Genomic DNA, 20,813 nt, shown 5'->3' with positions numbered 1-20,813 from the left:
TTCTTTCACGAGGAAACATTAATGAAGTGATCTCCTTGCAGTGATGTTTTCATCTCCAAACTGCAACATTCTCCACTCCCCATCTCCTAGGACAGGTTCTCCCATCTGACCTCCAGCCCACGGTTTCCATGTTATAAAAGCCCCCTAAGGTTCCCAGCTCCTACAGGGGTCAGCCAATGATGGCCAGAGCTATAGGAACAGAAGAGCGGATAGAGGAAGTGGAGGAAGGGGAAAAGAGGGGGCAAGAATGTATCAAGTCTTTTGGGGCAGTACTCCTGGGTGGCTCATGGGTTAATCCACTGCCTTAACTCAGGTCATGATCTCAGGGTTCTGGGATCGAGCCCCGCATCGGGCTCTCTGCTCAGCAGGGAGCCTGCTTCCCCCTTCTCTCTGCCTGCCTCTCTGCCTGCTTGTGATCTCTCTCTCTCTGTGTCAAATAAGGAAATAAATAAAATCTTAAAAAAAAAAAAGAATATATTAAGTCTTTTAACCAAATGTTTATATACTGGGACTCAGGCAACCCACCCTGAGGAAAAACGAGAGCTGAAGACATAATTACATACAATGATGTTCATTTGAACGTTACTTGTATTTGCAAGAAACAACCCAAAAGGATATGTGACTGTGAGATTGCTACAGTCATGTAAAACCACATATTAAAATAATGTTTAATGTCATGGGGAGGAGCTCGCACTGAGAAAAACAAGATCTAACATACAGATGGGGAAGGTGGATTACCGCTATGGTGGGAGTGTTTGTTCCTTGGAACTGGGAGTATAATTTACTGTAGTTTACAGTATCCCACAATAAGTACCTGTGAGTTTAATCATTTGGTATCTGTATCTATTTTTTTATTTATTTACAGAAAGAGGCCAAGAGAGAGGGAGGTGGTGGTGCTTGCTGTCTCTGAAAAGCTGAGCTGAGACTGGGAAGGGGGTGCAGGTGGTTGCTAGGAGGGGCCCCCAGGGCAGGCGTGCTGGGACAGGGAAGGTGGACCTGACCGGATTACCGCTGTGAACACGTCGGTTCCATTTCACTGGATGTCGTTTGAGGCAACATGTAGAAGTCATCCTAGAATTGTTCCTCTGCAGGTCATTTGGTTGGAGACTCTATCCATCCACCCCATTCCCTCCTTGGCTGAAGATTCCCTCCTGGCATGTGAATCGCCACCCACCTCTTGTCTGCACAGCTGGTGACCAGAAGGAGCTCACCCAGCTTCAGAAAAAACAGATGCTTAAAGGCTGCTCTGAACTTAGAACACAGCACGCTCAAAAGCCCAAAACAACCTTGGCCCTCTCCAGGACCAAAGAGAAGACCACGATGTACAGAAGGTGAGAGGCAGGAAATGTAGATGACTCATTCAGGAAGGCAAGGCCTGTGAGGCCAGCGTTCGCCTTCTGGGCCACGGTGAGTTTAGGTGCACAGACTCAGTGGGTTGCTCAGTTGTATTCCTCTGGCTCCCTCAACTGCTGTCTCTCCTTCCTGCTGTGCCCTGTCTCTGGTCCTCTGCTGCAGGACCACAGACACCACACATAACTGACCTTGCATGCAACTGCAGTAGGAGAAGATGTCTAGAAGGTCTGAAGAAGGGGCACTGGGGGCCCTCTTCTTTTCTGGCTAAGTACGAACGGGCTACCGCACGCAGCCTCTGCCTATTGGTTCTTGCTAATGCAATGCGAGCAGGAAGCCATATAGTAGTAGGTTTTCGGAAGCTACGTAAAAATTAGCTGCTACCTGCAGGCCCTTTGCTCTACATCTATGTCCCTTTCTCCACCCTACATCTTGGAATGTGGCCTGGCCCAGTGCGGAGTGTCCTCCTAACGTTGGCAGGGCCTAGAACCGAGTACCCTTCTCAGAGAAAAGTCCATACCGTTAAACACTTAGTTTGCTAAACAAGAAAGAATGATGATAAATGTTCAACTAAAAAAAATGTTTTTTATTAACAAAATAAACCTTTGTAAACCATAAGGAAAATTAAGATACAATGAGAAACCGGAGTGCAAGCAAGTTATAGAACAAAAGATAAGTTCTGCTAGACCTTAACAGGAAGAAATGTAAGATACTATATTAGACAAACCATTAGCTACTGTAATAGAGGTTTTTTAAAAAAAGAAAACAGGAAATAAAATGAAAGTCTGAAAGAGCATAGACAGGAAATACTAGTTTTGAGAGCAATTTGAAGAATTATGCGCAAATACATTTGAAAACTTTGATAAATTGCTTTTTAAAAGAAACTGAATGACCTGACTGATTCAAGAAGAAATGAAAATCTAAACAAACCCATATATACAAATAAAGTTCAGCAAGTTACAGAACACCAGTTAAGTACATGGAAACAAAACAAATAAGAAGTAGATGATTTTACGGCTACTTTTTTTTTGTTGTTTTTAAAGGAATAGCAACTCACTGTGTCCTGGAAGATTGGATTAGTTTCCATTGAACAGAAAACCCAAAATGATAGTGGCTAAAGCAAGTTCATATCTCTCCCATGTTGACAGTCCAGAAAAAGTAGAAAGCCCAAGAAATCCATAGAATCCAGGGCTGGTATAGCACCTCCACAAATTTACCAGCTTCCTGTTAGCCACACTTCCGCCATCTGTAGAATCTAGGACAGCTTCTAAAGACCCAGCCATCACACCTCAATCATTTATGTTGTTTGTGGCTTGGCTGACTTTACTATGATCTTGCCATTAGTCAACTCAGCCATGATAATTTAGGTTGAACATGGAATGTTCTCTTCAAAACTGACCCAGCTAGAGCTAAGGTCTATTTGGTCATAGAAGAATCATAACAAAGTCTGCCAACGATCATGCCAGTGGTAACTATTTGCTGAGATCTTAAACTATTTCAAGATAGCTGGCTTGGCACAGTCTGGAAAATACCAACTTCTTTTCCAGTACCGAGTCCCCCAAGTAAATCTGTTATTATTCTGAATCTCCTTCCCATTTGAAACATAGCCCTGTAAGCCAATTTCTTTTATACGTGACGTGTTACTGCAACAGGCAGAGCTCACCAGGTCTGGAAGGCGCCTGTCCTCACTGCATCATCGGAGCTATGCCAGAGGTTGGAAGAGTCACTCTGTTGGCCCTCCTGCTTTTTCTCACAGCTGGTAGAGACAACTGCAATTTCCCACACCCCCCATCCATGAGTTCCTATGGCATTGAACAAACTGGGAGAACTCAGACCTCCTGACCTCCAGGTCACCCTGCAGGTCACCCCAAAACTCTTGGAAATCAAAGCTCTGAACCCACTGAGGGGCTTGGGGGTTGGAGAAGACAATGCATGATCATTGCTATTATCTGGCTTCCCCAGCTCAAGCTGACCATCTGTGGTATTTTTGCCATTATTCTATCCATTCATTCAAAGCAAATTTATTATGTAGCCACTAAAAGCCCAGCACTGTTCTGAGTACAAGAAGTGAAGAAAACAGACCAGGTTTCTGCCCCCACAGGATTGACATTATATTTTCTATGCTAGTTAAACCAAGAAGGAGATTTTACCTCTTTCCTTACTCGTCTGGGGGAGGCAGGAACAAAGGAGAATGTTGATAAACCCGGAAATAGGGCCGGACAGTATCAGAGAAGGAGGCCTGTGGGAAGGTAAAGATGTGGGATCCAGTGGTCATGTTGTAAAAGGATACAAGTCCGACATCACAGTCCAGAAAAATCCCCACAACCAGAGGCTGCTCCACCAGGGAAAGGGAAGTTATGGGACAGGTAAGTGCTAAATAGCCTTTCTTTTTGCACAGTCTAATTGCCCAGAATCCAGACTGAGGCTTCTGCATCAAACCAATGTCCCTGTGAACACTGTCCAGACAGACTCCTAAGTCCCACCCAGTTCCTTCTCCCACATCCACTTCAAAGTAATGTTTTCCTGAAATGAAGCCTTCACAGCCCAAAATACAGGGTAAGATACTAAATCTCTTAGAAGAATTGTCCAGATTCTCCTGGGGGCATCCACGGGTCACTTGTCTCCGGTCCTCAGACAGAATGAGCTCCCGATGAGCTGTATCTGGATCCAGAGTCACATTGACTGAAAATGATAAATAAGTAAGTAGATAAATAAATAATTTTTTGTTGCCAGGAGCACAGTTTAATTTAAATAAAACCAGCCTGTCCTCAGATCCAAGCATTGTCTCTTACTAGCCCTGACAGCTTAGACAAGTCACTCTCTAAGACTCAGTTTTGTTATATAGGAAGTAGAAATTATCGTATCTGGCACAAAGAATAGTGGGAGAACTGAATGAGATCATGTATGTTCAGTGCTGAGTAAAATTCCTGGAATATGGTAAGTGCCCAGTCAGTGGTAATGATAAGAATATCATCTTCAGGGTGCCTGGATGGCTCAGTGGATTAAGCCGCTGCCTTCAGCTCAGGTCATGATCTCAGGGTCCTGGGTTCGAGTCCCGCATCGGGCTCTCTGCTCAGCAGGGAGCCTGCTTCCCTGCCTCTCTGCCTACTTGTGATCTCTCTCTCTGTCAAATAAATAAAATCTTTTAAAAAAAAAAAGAATATCACCTTCATCAGCTCCACCATCTTAGTCACTCAGAGGAGTCAAGGAAAAGAACTAACCAGAGTTGACATGGTTACTGTCCTCTCCAAACCCAATGGGAAGTACTAGAGGAGACCACAGAGCAAAAAGAGGCAGAGTTAAGAGTCCCAAGTCCCTCCCTACTGCCTATCACTTGGAGATCTGCCTTCCTCTGCCTCTGGTCACACTCTCCTGCAATTACAGTGCCCTCCACCTGCTCCTGAGGGCTCCAGGGATGTGATGGTTCCATACCTATGCCTAGCCCTGGCTGCTTCACTGTTCCTTGGTAATGACCCCAGTCTTCACCTCTGTAGGTAATTCCTTTATTAAATGCTATCTGATCAGTTCTTATCATGAGCCTGATTCAAAAAAATTTGAGGTTTCAATTGATGTTCTCTTAATGATACAGGAAAACCCAAGTTAAGAAATTAAAATGCTTACAGGTTAGCAATACCACTTGAAGGTGAAGATATCAATTAGATTTTTAAAATTTTACCTCAGCAAGTGGAGATGCAACGTTGGGGGGTTGGGGAGTAGGAAAAGAATAAATGAAACAAGATGGGATAGGGAGGGAGAAAAACCATAAGAGACTCTTAATCTCACACAACAAACTGAGGGCTGCTGGGGGCAGGGGGATTGGGAGAGGGGATGCGGTTATGGACATTGGGGAGGGTATGTGCTATGGTGAGTGCTGTGAAGTGTGTAAACCTGGTGATTCACAGACCTGTACCCCTGGGGCTAATAATACATTATATGTTAATTTAAAAATTTAAAAAATTTTTACCTCAGATTGCTTATAAGTGACACATACAACAAAAAGACACAGGAAGGTTGATAGTTAAAGGATGGATAATATAGTTATAAAGCTGTTACACTTATATAATTATATCAAATGATATTAAGTCAAAGTATTATCAAGGATGAAGTGGCGGGGGGGGGGGTGGGAGGTTGGGGCACCAGGTGGTGGGTATTATAGAGGGCACGGCTTGCATGGAGCACTGGGTGTGGTGAAAAAATAATGAATAATGTTTTTCTGAAAATAAATAAATTGAAAAAAAAAGTATTATCAAGGATGAAAACGGTTACCTAATACAGAAAAATACATTAATTCACTAGGAAGATATCCTAATTCCAAATATGCATGCACTGATAATGTAGTGTCAAAATATACTAAGTAAAAATTACGGAATTATAAGGAGAAACTGATAACTCTACAACCATCATAAGATATTTTAACATTCTTTTTCTCCATAATTGATAGATCAAGCAGACAAAAAAGGAAAGATATAGAAGATCTGAACAACCCAACAAGCCCAATCTAATAAATACATGTAAAGCTCAGCAATTAATAAACAGAGAATATATGCTTTTCTCCAGTATAGATGGAATATGTACTAACTGAGTAAAGACTAGTCAGAAAGTGAGTCTGAACAAATTCCAGTGACTCTATATTGCACAGATCATGTTCTCTCACCTCAATACAATTAGGTTAGAAATCAATTTAAAAAGATCAATAAAAAAATCTTCTCGATATTAGGAAATTTAAATGCTTCTAAATCATAATATGATGATACACAGACTTGAACAATAATAAAATGCTACATATTAAAAAATTATACAATGAAGCTAAGGTGGAATTTTCTAGAAAATTGATAACCTTTAAGTACTTATTTTAGAAAAAGAAAAAAAGCTGGAAATTAAGGAGCTAACCATGCAGGTTAAAACAGGAAAAGAACAGAGAATGGGGCTCCTGGGTGGCTCAGCAGGTTGAGCATCCAACTCTTGATTTAGGCTCAGGTCATGACCTCAGGGTCATGAGATCGAGCTCCATATGGGTCTCCGTGTTCAGTGGGAAGTCTGCCTGAGAGGCTCTCTCCCCCTCTCCCATTGCCCTTCCCCCTGCTCAGGTGCTCTCTAAATAAAAAAATAAATAATCTTAAAAAAAAAATAACAGAGAAACCCAAAAAGAACTTTTTTTAAAAAGGAAAATAAGTTTAAACAATAAACCAATGAAATGAAAGAAAATAAGAATGCAATGGAGAGGGAAAAGCCAACTATAGCTTTCATGAAAAAACTAATACAATAGACATACCTCGAAAAAGATTTATCAAAGGAGGAAAAAAGACAAAATTGGAATGAATATAGAAATTTAAAAATTAAGAGAATTTATGGTAAACTTTATGGTACTAAGAAAGTTGAAAACATCAGCAACATGAATAACTTTCTAGAAAAACAGTTCTTTGTAAAATTCATTCAGAAGAAAAAAGAAAACATGAACAGGCCTAATGTTAAAGAGATATAATAAGGAGTTTTGGGACGCCTGGGTGGCTCAGTTGGTTGGACGACTGCCTTCGGCTCAGGTCATGATCCCGGAGTCCCGGGATCGAGTCCCGCATCCGGCTCCCAGTTCCATGGGGAGTCTGCTTCTCCCTCTGACCTTCTCCTCGCTCATGCTCTTTCTCACTGTCTCTCTCTCAAATAAATAAAAAAAAATAAAATCTTTAAAAAAAAAAAAAAAAAGAAATATAATAAGGAGTTTAAAATTTACCCATAGACAATAAAAGATGCACATACACCAAATAAAAGGGAACCTTGTCAGTTTTTAAAGAAATTCTACCACTCAAGGGAAAATGGTAATCTCATATCAAATCTTTCAAAGAATAGAGAATACAGAACCCTGTAACTTACAGACATAGACATAAAAATCCTAAACAAAATAATATAAATAATAAGTCAAATTTTACATGTATGTATAATTGTATTTTATACACACCTACTTTGCTTTTTATATATGTATAAATGTATATGTTATATATTTAATGTTTATCATACATATTACATATTTTATAATATATTATGTAACTTATATTATTAATTACACATATTAATTACATAATTGTTATATAATTATTATTTAAATAGTCATCTGATATATATCATTATATACTAGATGTCACACGGAATATATTATATCAAAAATAAAATCTCTATATATGTCAAATGTTTTCATATATATTATTAGATATATAATATTCTGTTTGTGTGTCTGAATGTATGAAAAGACTGGGATGTTTTTATGACCAACTAGACTGAGAGTCAAAAGGCAAGGTGAGGAGCCAACATACAACATTGTCATCAACAGAGCTGGTTGAGTATTAGTCATAGTAATGGGGAGGAAGGTGTTTGCAGAGGGACACTTACCAGGAAAGCATCATCTAACCAGGAGGAGGTCTGACGTGTAAGCAGCCTCTCCTGACATACCTAGCGACTGGCTCCATCATCACTCCATCCCAGTCATGCTATCAGAGTATATGCGGGGACAGCTACACTTTCTTTACTTTCTAAAGTCAGGATTCCTGTTTGCCCAGGGGACTATTTGTTTAGCTGCTCTACGCAACTCACCCTTACCAAGCAACATGACTGCAGCACAACAATGATCTTCATGACGTGTTATCTGGCTATCAAGCCTGTATGTTATGTATCTCAAAATTTAGCTTTTCCTGAGACTGCAACTATGGTTTAACATTAGAAAATAAATTATCATAATCACCGCATAAACAGATTAATGGAGAGAAACCACATGATCCTATCAATACAACTAACTCATTGATAAATTCAATGCCCATTGATGACGACGGAGCTCTTTGGAAATAAGAGTCACAGACTTTGAAGGAAAATGTGTCTTGAAACCCTATATAGCAAAAGATAGAATGAAAATGTAAAATGTCATATGTATACCAGAGATACTAGTCATGGTAAGTTGCCATGAGTCAGTAAGTGAAAGAACCCAACAGAAAAATGCTTCAATCAGAGCAGATCATGGGTAAATCACAGAAGAAGGCTAAAAGGTTAATGGACTTACAAAAGGCTCAACCTTGCTAGGGAAATCATAGAACACAAATTAAGTCCACAATTATTAGGTACTATTTCAGATCCATCAGATTATCAAAAATTATAAATTCTAAGCAAAGAATCAGGGAGATATGAAACAGTCGGCACTCTTACGTTGTCGGCAGGATATAAACTGACACAATTTCAAGATCGGCAATATCTAGTCACATTAAATGCGCACCACTACACATCACCATCTTCAATTTAAGGTATATCCTCAGAGGAAAGCATTTACCGAACACAAGGACCCATGAAGAAGAATGTTCCCAGCAGCATGGTGTGTACCAGCAACAAACAAAACCAACTGGACATAAACTTCAGCGCCTATGCCACTGAACAATGGATTCAAAACCACAACATATTCATTTTTTGGCCACACTGCAGAGTGATTAAGAGAGTGGGTTCTGAGAGAGACTACCTGACTTTCCACTTATTCCTTGCCTCTCTGTCTTAGCTTCCTCATCTATAAAGTGAAAATGCTTCCTACAGAGAGGACTGTGGTATAAAACAGGTAACATATGTGAAGGTTTCCTCATCTGTCATGGAGAGAGGGCCTGGTATCTGTAAGTTGCTTTTCCTGGTGCTGGTGAGACTGTATGTGGCCACACTGGCCCGCGTAATGTGCACTGGGATTAACAAGCCCAGTGAGCCCAGGGCTGGATGTGCGCCCTCCAGCTATGAAAACGCAAGGAAGGATGGAAGGTTGCATGGCCCACGCTGTTACTGAAGCAATGTTGTGATCTTGAAGTGCTGGAAGCAGCCCGAAGCTCCAATGGTAGGGCTATGGTTACATATAATTGTGATGTACTCATGGAATATTAGCTTTTTTTTTTTTTTTTAAAGATTTTTTTTTTTTTTTTTTTGATAGACAGAGAGAGATCACAAGTAGTCAGAGAGGCAGGCGGGGGTGGGGGGAAGCAGGCTCCCTGCTGAGCAGAGAGCCCGATGTGGGGCTCGATCCCAGGACCCCGAGATCAGGACCTGAGCCGAAGGCAGAGGCTTAAACCACTGAACCACCCAGGTGCCCCGGAATATTAGCTTTTGAAAGCAACCAGTGACATTCTATATACTAAATGTTTGTTAAAAAAATAAAATAAAATAAAATAAAACCAGAAAAAGACATAACTCTTGTAACCTGGAGAAGTAAGATTAGAGAAGGGTAGAAGAAACCTTGAATTATTCTTCATATCTATCTATATAGTGTGACTGATTACTATTTATTTGTATTACTTTTGAAACAAGAAATGTTTTAATAATAAGGGTTCTAAAAAAGAAAGGGGATTATCTAGTAAAAAGATGAGGTCGTTTTAGAAAGAGATTGACTTGCACAATTTTGTAATCCTGTAAAAGCTAAGAGTAGACAAATCAGTTCAGTGATCTGAATGTGATTTGCACGGAGTCCTGTTTTTTCCTTTCCTGAATCTCTTTACAGGATCAAATACAGAGTTGCTTTGTTTTGTAGCTGTTCTTATTGTTGTTTGTTGCTAACTTGAGGGGAAAATAAATACAGGTCCATAATTGTTATCTGAACTCCCTGGGGCCAAATGCATTTTGGACTCAAAATTTTTTGTCAGTGGTGTTCTACCTCTGTTAAAAATGCAGTTGGTATTTTGATAAGGATTGCCTTCAATCTGTTGATTGTTTTGGGTACTATAGACATTTTAACAACACTTAGTCTTCCAGTCCATGAGCCTGGAATATCTTTCTATTTGTTAGTATTGTCTTCAATTTCTTTCATCAGTGTTTTATGGTTTTCAGAGTACAGATTTTTCACCTCCTTGGTTAAATTTATTCCTAGGTATTTCATTACTTTTGGTGCAATTGTAAATGGGATTGTTTCCTTAATTTCTCTTTCTGCTACTTCATTACTAGTGTAGAGAAATGCAACAGATTTCTGTATATTGATTTTGTATCCTGCATCTTTACTAAATTTAGTTCTAATAGTTCTAGTAGTTTTTTGGTGGTATCTGTAGGGTTTTCCATATAAGGTATCATGTCATCTACAAATAGTGAAAGTCTTCTTCCTTAATTGATTTGTATCTCTTGTTTGATTGTTGTGGCTACTACTTCCAGTATCTGTTGAATAACAGTGGGGAGAGTGGAAATCCTGTCTTGTTCCTGACCGTAGGTGTAAAGTTCTGTTTTTCACCATTGAGTAGCATGTTAGTGATGGGTTTTTCATATATGGCCTTTATTATGTTGAGGTATGTTCCCTCTAAACCTACTTTGTTGAGGGTTGTTATCATGAATTGATATTATAATTTGTCAAATGCTTTTTCTGCATCTATTGAAATGATCATATGGTTTTTTTACCCTTTCTCTTTTGTTGTGATGTATCACATTCTTGATTTTCCAATATCGATCCACCTTTGTACCCCAGAAATAAATCCCACTTGATCATAGCAATGGGTTTCTTTTTTTTTGTTATGTACTGTTAGATTTGGCTTGGCCTTCCCAGAGTCCCTGCCTTCTGGTGTTCATGCTCTTATGCAATTCCTTCCAACTGAGTGTGGGCAGGACCTGTGAAGTGCCTCTGACCAACAGAATATGGCAAAAATGATGGGATGTGACTCCTAAGATTATATTTCATTATGTGGGATTCCATCTTTCTAAAAGACATGCTCTAGAGACACTCTCTTGAGCTCACTTTGGAAGAAGTAACTGGCCATGTTGAGAAGCCCATGTGCAAGTAGTTGAGGGGTGCCTTCTAGAATCTGAGGGCAGCCTCCAGCCAACAGCTCACAAAAAGCCAGGGCCCTATGCCCCATAATAATAAAGAAATGAATTCTGCCAACAACCTGGGTGAGCTTAGAAGAGAATCCTTCCCCCCAGCCTGGCCAACACCTTAATATGCCAGCTTTGTGAAACCTTAAACAAAGGACCAACTAAGCTGTGCCCAGATTTCAGACCCCAAAAATTCACGAGATAATATGTATGTGTTGTTTTAAGCTATTAAATCTGTTCACTGGAAGAGATAATACAATCTCCAGATCATTTTAGGTTAGTCTGATTTTATAGTCAAACAAATTTTAAAGCTTTCAGTTTTGGGAGCTTTTTAAATTTTGTAATTATAAATAACATATTGCAGAAATATAGAAAGCATGGATTAATAGAATCAATGAATCCGGAAGCTCAGGCTTTGGAATTGGTAAATTTCAGTTTTCATTATTGTTCTAATATTTACCGTCTGTGTTGTCTGGGTCAAGTTCCTGAAACCATCTGAATCAAAGCCCATAATGTTCACTGATCTTTCCTACATTGCTCTGAGAGTTGACTAAAATATTAACCACAAACACTATATCCCAGACACTGCACTAAGCACTTGACACATGTTGACACACTTATTCTTCATGATAACCCAATGAAGCAGGGATTGTCCATATCTTCATTTTTTAGCTGGGGAAACTGAGGAAGTTATGTGCCTGGGGTGACCCAGCTAATACATGGGGATCAGGAATGCGAAAGGTCCGCACAGATAACCAGTACGCTGTGTCCTGTCTAAGCACCAGAGCATGCTAACAAGGGGAGGGCAAGACAGAGCCACTGAAAACCACTAAACAACCTCTCTGGCTGTGAGGCTGCCCAGGGGGCCGGCAGTGAACGTGGCTGTGACTTCAGGTACCTTCCATCCAGAAGCATTTAGGGCTTCTTCACATACCTTGATAGCTTCTTAACATTTTCTTCACATCAAAATAAAGCTCAGAAACACTGCACACGGCATGAAGCTCCAGAGAGTGGGCATCTGGTCTCTCCAACGTCATAGCCCAACTCCTAGAATAAGCAGAGGCCAAGGACTTGTTCAGTGAGACAGCCCATGCACCTTTACGTACCCATACCCCTTCCCTCATGTGCTCATATAGGACTTACCTGCGCAAAGTGTCTCTCACATCCTACAGAGAAACACAGACAAAAAGTAAGTGGAAACATCAGCAGTTCATGAGGCTTGGCACATGGGGCTGTTCTCGATATATGCTCTTTCCAAAGAAGTGAAGACATTGACTCTAGCCTCAAATATTGATGGATACTCAGACAGAACGATTCCCATCCCAGCCTTCTGGGATATTCAACATGGCAGGACATGTACCAGCCTCTGAGTCGGCTGTCTTTCTGGCTGAGATCTGTGGGCAGCTATGGGGTCTGCAATCACAGCCTGTGGGATGCTTCAGGACGAGGCGTAGGAGCTTTGCCCGTGCTTCCTCTGGCAAGACTTGCTTTCAGTGACCTAATCCCTTTCAGAGTGAGCCCACACCACCTATCACTATGGGTCCTTAGCGGTGAATCCGTGCACAGCCCCTGAGAATGGACCACTAAGATGGTGGCAGTGGGGGTCACAGGGCAGTACAGCAATCATGCTGTCCTACTGGAAGGAACTAGAACTAATAGCTCCAGGCATAGTTTATCTTAATGGGGTAGATCTTCATACAGCTGAAAGAAGGCCCCATAGAGCTGTGGAGGGCTCTACAAGTGAATTAGGCAAAATACTGTCCCTCGTGTTGGCTGTCCCACTCTATGGCCCACCAGTCAGCTGGTGGAGGGCTTCGGGAGGCAGTTTGACAGTCGGTTCTGTGCACATGAATCAGAGGCAAATGGTAGCAAAAGTTACCCCATGATTCCCTTTAGCCAAGGACCCCACCATATCCATCAGAAGGGCTATATTTTTCCGAGTCACAGAAACAGATTTTTGTGATTCACTATAGACTAGCAAAGGCCACCCAATGCTGAGGTATACCTCAAAGAAACATTTCTTTCAATTCCTCATGCCTATGTGCCACTTGAATGAGGGAGGCAGGCCTCACCAATCTGCCCTTGTTCCCTCCCTCTTCTCTTAATAGCTCAAGAGTTCTTTCCCCCGAGGGCACAGCCCCACCTGCAGCAACTTCTGGGCTGAGCTCTGACATTTCTCCTCTAGTTCCAGGATGTGACTCCTGAGTTCTTGGCTCTTCTGTTCCAGAGTGGCCTCGTTATCTCTCAGTCTCTTCAGAGTCTGCTCTTTCTCTTTCTCCAGCCTCCACAGATGAGACTTCTCCTCTTCTTCTAGGAAGCTCTGAAGATTTTTAAAGTCAGACTGGATTTTTTGTTTCTCAATCTCTATCTTCTCCTAGAGTCAAGAGAGTATGCTCAGAAGGTAGAAACAAGCCAAACGTCCATTGATGAACGAATTGGTAAAATATGGCATACAGATAATGACGTACTATGAAGACTTAAAAAGGAATGAAATTCTGACATATGCTATGATGTGGATGAATCTTAAAGACATTATGCTAAGTGAAATAAACCAGAAACAAAAGGACAAATATTATATGATTCTGCTTATATGAGCTACCTATGCTAGCCAAATTCGTAGAGGCAGAAAGTGGAACAGGGTTACCAGAAGTTGAGAGAAGAAAGGAATGGGCAGTTAGTGTTTATTGGGTACAGAGTTTTAGCTTGAGATGATAAAAATGTTCCAGAGTTCAGTTTCCTCTATTAGTTCCCATTCATAGACAGTGGTGATAGTTAAAGCACTTAACACCAATGAACTATATGCTTACAAATAATTAAAATGGAAAATTTTATGTTATGTGTATTTTAACACACAGAGAAGAATGTTTTCTCAGTCATTAGAGCTGGAAGAATGCCACAGATTGCCTGCCGCCGAGTCATGCCTAGGAGGCAAGCACTGAGAAGTGGGAGAGTTGTCAGGATTCTCGACAGTCACCTGACCGATTTCCTTCTTCTTCAGCCAAGATGCAGGAGGAAGGAGGGGCAGTAGTGCCAGAGAGTTTAATCACGGAACTAGAGCTGAGGTCAAACACTTTATCAGTAACAGAGGAAAAAAACTGAATTTTTATTCGGGAGGTAAGGAGGTATTTCTGAGCCTGAGGGAATTTCTGGAAGCAACAGTTTGTAATAAACATCATGGAGATTGGACTCAAAAAAACAGGCTAGTAGGGAAGTCCATGGTTTCAGCAGGGGAGGTCTGGGTGGCAGGCTTTTATCATAGTTAACTGAGAAATATTCACCACCAGTCTGGGGTCCAAGTAATCATCTTCACGTGTAAAACTGACAGAAGCCAAGGGATATAAGTCTTTTTGGGTCAGGCTTTCAAATTCAGGAGATAGAGAATTGCAATTTCCACTAGTGCTTCCCCAACTCAGACAGTGTTTTGAGAACTGAGAGGATGTGCTAGAAGGGTCATGGATGAGGTTTCTGTATATATCTGCTCTAATCAAGATCCTACCCATGGCCCAAGATCCCAGAAATGAGGGAAGTGACAGCATCCTTGGGGAGTTTAGCTCCACACACAAAGGATCAGGGCAGAGGAAGGAAGAGACCCCTGAGAGAGGCAAAGTGGTCCACCAGGCTGAGGCACTTGGCTCCAAGTTGATGGGTTACATAAATACTTCCATAAAGGAAGGCGTCTCTGATCATGGGGAACTAGTCAGCCATGGGATCATCTTAGAGGCTCCAAGTCTGCAGCTGAAGTGTATAGGTTCTTGCAAAGTTGTGACCCTCTTTATAAATCAGATAGACTTCTTTTACCAATCTCATGAGCTTGAGCTCAACCTGGAGTGATTCTATTTCCTTAATGTTCACAAAGATTGACTTCTGAACCTGCAAGGCTGAGAGCCACGGCCCGCACTGTGGTAAGTGTGCCGAAGTAATAAAGTTAAGGCCTTCAAACCAGGAAGGCACTTTGAGGTATTTCAAATTTGAAGCCTGGTCAATGATGGCTCTAACTAAAATAGACATACCAATTCTGCTTCCCGTAAGGTAGCAGGGATCCTAGCCAATTACTATTGAAAAGTTGAAGGGATCGGAAACAAAGTCTCACAGATGTAGACAACTAGGGGTAATTAAAAAAATGGTTTCTTTTTGGGGTTTCATCTGGTCTGGTTTACTAAAAATAAATTGTCATTGTGTTTTGCCAACCATTCCCCATGCCTGCACTCTAGGGTAGAAAAGAACTTGAGAACAATAAACGCAAATTCTTACATTCCATTCGCTTATCTGCTTTGTTGTGAACAACTTCAGTTTCATGCACTCCTCTTCTAGTTGCCTCAAATTTGTCACAGCATTCTGAAGCTTCTCCTGAAGGAAAAATCGGGTGCATAAAGTCCATTCAATTAGTAACTCTCCATTAGGCATGTTAAGGGGAACCCCAGGCCTCCAGGACTCTTGGAATAACACCGAATACACACTGGGTCATTACAGTAGTGTAGGAAGCATGCCGAAGACTGTATGTGCAATCACAGATTTGATCCCCTTGGCGGCACAGAGCAATCGGTAGGATTCTTAACACCATTTCTGTTCAGCAGAAACTGAGGCTTAGAAAGGGGTTAAATAACTTGCCTGAGTGCTGTAACCCCCTCATAGATAGTTCTGAGTGGCTGCTGGAGCTGAGATGTGGTTCCAACCTTGTCTGCTACCCCAGAGCCTGAGCCATATCCACTACGGTCTTGCCAGGGAAACACTTTACACAGAACATCTCATCATCATCTACAAGATTTTATAAAATAACGTGTCGAACCAAACATAACCCATGCCAGGGTGATGCACAGGGAATTCTGAATGTGTTATGTTCAGTTGGGAAGGGAAGACCAGGATGCCAGCTAAAGTTACCAGGAAAGTTAACGCAGGAGGGGAGCTCTGCTATCTTTGAAGAGTGGTAATTCGTGAAGCCAATCTAAAATGATTTTGTATCTATATCAAGTTTTGGGGATATTTTTCAAAACAGTTTTTCACATTTCCATGGAAAAGAATTTGAAGCTGACCTAAACTGCTGCTTGCGATCAATTCTAAAAGATCAGCTCCTGTCTTCTGTAAACTCAGTGAGCACACTCGTTAATTCTTGAGTACTCTCAAGAAAGGGCTCTATGAGACTTGTCAAAGACTGTATTGCCAGTGCTATCCGGAGGACCCAGAACCTCACTATAAGCCCACCTCCACCTCACAGGGGCAGTAACGAAGAGCCCCACACTGGGGACATTTTCTTCAAATCTAGGCAGGACAGGGAGGGAATAAGGTAGCAGGACTGCGCCCTTTCTTCATTCCCTAGAGCAAAGGCCAGCCTTCTTTACTGCTTCTGAGTGAGAAACAGGAGTTGCCCCAAACCTCTCCCTCCACTTCATCCTCCATGAACATTTTCCAATCCTTTAGCTCCCCTTCCTAAATCTTGCTTGAAACTATCCCTTCCCCCTTCTTACAGGAATAAGCTGAATTTTACTCCTGGATACACCTTTCACTTTCAGTAAAAGGCCAGAATGCCATTTTCGATGTCAACTTGATCCTTCAATCTGCAAATAAAACCCCTCAGTGGGCAGTACCACTCTGGGCTGCGACTTAGACTCTGAGTTGACACCACAGTTCCGGGCCAACCTCCTTTCCGAGGCCATCACCTGGCATTCCCTACATCCCCCGCCCTGGCTATGCCCTTGCACCTATGGTCTCCTCTGCCCGGAATGCCCTCTTTTCTCTCCGGGCCTCTACCTGTGGTTGACTGTTATGTGCTCTTCAGGAGTCACTTCCGGAAAGGCTGCTCAGACCCACTGCCCACCCCTTGGTGATCCTCCTCCCCATCCAACCAGCTGATTCCACGCGGCCTCTTCTACTGATTTGTCTTCCCCACTGGACTGTAGGATACCTAAAAGGTTGTATGTCTTTGTCTCCTGTGTTTTCAAAGCGCATCATATGGTCTCGCCCACTGTTAAAATTACATACAGGGGGCGAAGCAATAACACAGGCAGGTGTGCGTCCGAGCACATGGCGATCCAGAGCAGGGAGACGTCCACCGTAGCAAGCAAGAAGGGAGGGGGGCAAGAGTGGGACCCCCCCCCCCCCCGTTGAAGGTCAGGATGGACGGTCAGGACTTGACTCAAATGAGGACCCACATACACTATTTCTCATATCACGAAAGATGTGACATGAAGGTGACACGATGACAGGTATGTTTCAGGATCATTGTCTCAGGCCATAGGCTAAATAACCTCGGTCCCCAGGGAGCAGCATGGGAGCGGCACCTGCCAAAGCCTGCCAACCCACACGCTCACCTTGTAGTCCTGGCATATGTCCTCGATGAGGGCTGTGTGGTGCCCTTTGTGTCGCGGTGACCGCTCACAGCGCCAGCAGATGAGCTGGCTCTCGTCTTCGCAGAACAGGTGGAGGTGCTCTCCGTGCTCCTCACATGACATCTCGTGCTCCATCTCCTTGATGGCTTCAATGAGACTCCCCAGCTGCTTGTTGGGCCGCAGGCTGGCCAGTCGAAATGGAGCCCGGCAGTGGGGGCAGGGGAACGTATTGGACGATGTGTCCACAGGGCCTTGGTTCTCAAGGAAGTTCATGATGCACTGATTGCAGTAGCTGTGTCCACAGCTGATGCTCACAGGCTCAGACATTAGGGACAGGCAGATGGCACACGTGGCTTCCTCCTTCATCTTCTTGGTGGCTGAGGCCATGGCTTTTCCTGACAAGTTCCAATATGGGATCTAGAGGCAGGGATGAAAATGCACAGGTATGAAAATACACCTCACCTGAGCCTCCGAGCCATGCGCTTCGTGGGAGGCCACCAGCCTCCACAGGTCCTAGAGTCTTCTCTCTAGAGAGATGAGATGGACTGGGATTAAGATGGTACATAAAATGCGGCTGTGTTGTGGAAAATGGCAGTCACGATCCCATGTGGCCACTTATATTTAAATTAATTAAAATTAAATAAAACTTAAAACTCAGTTTCTCAATCCCGCTAGCCATATGCTTAACAGCTGGGGCCACTGGAGGCTCCATGATGGCCCATATGCAACACTCGCTGGGTGCAGTTTTCTCAGACCCAGCACTGACAGAGACAGAGAGCAAGGAAGGCTTCCTCACCAAAGCTGTAGAAGACAGAACTCAAGTGAGCGAATGTGAAACTCCTCCTCTACAAACATCAAGAATCCTTACACCAGAACTGTTTCTTCGGGACTGGGAGCAACCCTGAAGGACTGGGTGGCCATGAGGGATTCCCCTGAGGTCGTCAAATGTGACTCTGCTGGAACCCCACTGCCAGCTCTCTCGGCCCCCACTCCCACCCCCACGGGGGACAAAAGACACCGGGTTAATAATGTCTCAACGGAGCCCCAATAACGAAAGCAAATTAGGCAACCGGAAGAACCAATGTGTCTTTGCTGTTGTCCTCTCAGTCCTGAGGGAAAGATCTGGAAAGAGTTGGGAAAAGAATGGTTGTCTCCGGGAACAGCGCTCCTGCAGAATGAGGGAGGGGACCAGCTCCCCTCCAGACCAGGACGTGGTTCCCGGGGTGACGGGAGCACGGGGGACCGGGTTGGGGGGTTTGTAGAAGCCAGGGCGTGTGGGAGGCCGCGTCCCGGAGATGTTCCGGGAGCTCGGCCTCTTGGTGTCCAGCGCCGAGGACCCGACGACGGGTGACAGGGAGGCCTGACCTGAGGCACCCACTGCGGCTGGCAGCGGCTTGGGGAACCTCGCCCTGTCCCCCGCTCCCCAGCCCCGCGCCTTGGCGGGCAGGGGCGCCGAGGTGCGAGGAGCAGCCTCCGCACGGACAGGGCCAGACACGAAATCCGGGCTTCGGCTCCGGCTGCGAGGCGGCTGCCGGCATCTGAGAGCCGGGGCCGGTCTCTGGCAGTCACGGCGGATTTCCTCCGGGGACCTCCCTTCCCCCGCAGGCAGCTTCTCCCCCCGGAACACAGCCGGCTCCCCGGCGCCAGGGTGCGGCGCTCCCCTCGGGAGGCCCCGAGCGTGCGGGGCGGGCGGGCAGGCGGGCAGGCGCCCTCCCTCACCGCGCAGCCCACGGTTCCCCAGGCCCGGCGGGCGCTCCGCGGGCGCAGGAGCCGGACAGCCGCGGGGAACGCGGGCAGGGTCCGGGCGGCGCGGGCACCCGCACACGGACCCCACCTCCCGCGCTCCCTCCCCCCACCCCCGCGCGCATCTCCGCCCCCCCCCGGCCGCGCGTGCCCACCACCTTCCCCCACCACCCTCCCTCACCGCCGCCCGCCACGTACTCGCCGCCGCCGCCGCCGCCCGAGGCCCCGCCGCCCGCCAACTGAGAAGCGAAACTGCTGTGGGAGGCGGGCCGCGAGCGCCGGGAAGGCGGTCTGAGGGAGACGCCCGCGAGCGCCCGGGAGGAGGCGCCGGCGGGGTCCCGGGGGGGAGGCGCCAGCTTTGCGCTCAGCTCGACTGGGGTTAGGGGAGACGGCGGGAGGGAAGACCCTTCTTTCACAGCCGTGAAGGGTCGGGAGACATGAATCACCTCGTCCGCCATTTGCGACCTGAGCGAGAGCGGCTCGAATCAGGAAGTCCGCAGAGGGTCCAGATCTTTCTCCTTCCGCCACCGACCCCCTTTGGGGCCCATGTTGGTGCTGTTCTTAGGTCGCGCGCGGTTGTCCAACAGCTGAAGGGCGTGGGAGAAGGGGTGGTGGCAGGAGCAGAGTTCCGGGTGTCCCGCAGTCGGCCCGCGCCAGCCCCACTTCTCTGTCCCTCGCTCCTTTCCCTCCTCGGCCGCCCTCCGAGGATGCGGATACCGCGCTTCAGCCCCGGACGCGCGGCCCAGGACTGCAAACCGGAGCCCGCGTAGCCCGGCTGCGAGTGGCCTCAGCGGGGGCCGTCACGGGACCTGCACAATGGAGGACAGGCTATGGGGCCGGGGACTTCGCCCACACAGGGTCCTGCGGGTCCCAAACCGTGGGGCACGTTCCTCTCTTCCCTTCTCAGACAGGGGTCTCTCTTAACCACTCTGCTCCCCGGGCTGCTCACAGAGACTTGGGCCGCTCTGCAGCCCAGTAGCTCATCGTGTCCCGCTGGCACATGAGGTGGTGGCAGGCCCTGCGCCCAGCACAGGACATAGCTTCTCCCGAGGCAACCAGCGCACAGTGAAGATCCAGAATGAGGCCCTGAGGCCCTGACCCCATGATGCATCCTTGCTGATCCCCATGACTTTCACTGTCGTGGATGTGACTCTGGACCCAGGCAGAGCTCGTCCCAAACCTGTCTGGTCAAAGGATCATACAAAGGAAGCCAGTGGATGCCGGAAAAAAAAAAAAAAAGCAAACTGCCACTGCTACAGATAACAGCAAGAGAAAAGCAGCGACCTAACGACAGGGTCTGTCTTTCGATGGCTGCGGGCCACCGCCCCTTGCGTTCCTTTCCTGTTGGGTGAAGGAGGGACTAGTTCGTCAGAGAGAGCTGCCTGCAGTGTTAGAAGAGGAGGGGAATGCAGATGAGCCTTCGGAGATCTATCCCCCAAATATGGGACTAGAGAGAGACCCATAGGAGATGCCGCAAGGGGAAATGCCTCTCCTCCAATGAGTGAGGCTAGGTGCAACCCTGTGAGTCTGGGATGCAGGAACAGGAGAGGGGGCACCGCAGTCTCTAAAAGCACGCACTCGGGGCGGTCCCTCTCTGGGGAA

At 45.2% G+C, this 20,813-nt stretch overlaps 1 protein-coding gene across 4 annotated transcripts; it reads right to left on the bottom strand.

Moving 5' to 3' along the window:
• Positions 1-1,915: 1,915 nt before the first annotated feature.
• Positions 1,916-19,878, bottom strand: TRIM38 (tripartite motif containing 38). 4 transcript variants are annotated; one of them, XM_044260198.1, is made up of 7 exons: positions 19,658-19,878; positions 17,451-17,885; positions 15,397-15,492; positions 13,289-13,519; positions 12,289-12,311; positions 12,080-12,192; positions 1,916-4,032 (listed from the first exon to the last, which is right to left on the bottom strand). In XM_044260198.1, the coding sequence occupies exons 1-7, from the start codon at positions 19,667-19,669 to the stop codon at positions 3,509-3,511; spliced, it is 1,434 nt and encodes a 477-aa protein (XP_044116133.1). In that variant the 5' UTR covers positions 19,670-19,878; the 3' UTR covers positions 1,916-3,508. The 4 variants fall into 4 exon arrangements, with proteins under 4 accessions (XP_044116133.1, XP_044116134.1, XP_044116140.1 ...); XM_044260199.1 differs by lacking the exon at positions 19,658-19,878 and adding an exon at positions 19,410-19,467; XM_044260205.1 differs by lacking the exon at positions 19,658-19,878 and adding an exon at positions 18,834-19,044.
• Positions 19,879-20,813: the final 935 nt, after the last annotated feature.

Source organism: Neovison vison, chromosome 1 (genome assembly GCF_020171115.1).
Source record: "Neovison vison isolate M4711 chromosome 1, ASM_NN_V1, whole genome shotgun sequence".
Taxonomy (NCBI): Eukaryota; Metazoa; Chordata; class Mammalia; order Carnivora; family Mustelidae; genus Neogale; species Neogale vison.
Note: the sequence above shows the minus strand (reverse complement) of the source record. Positions and strands in the feature narration are given on the sequence as shown.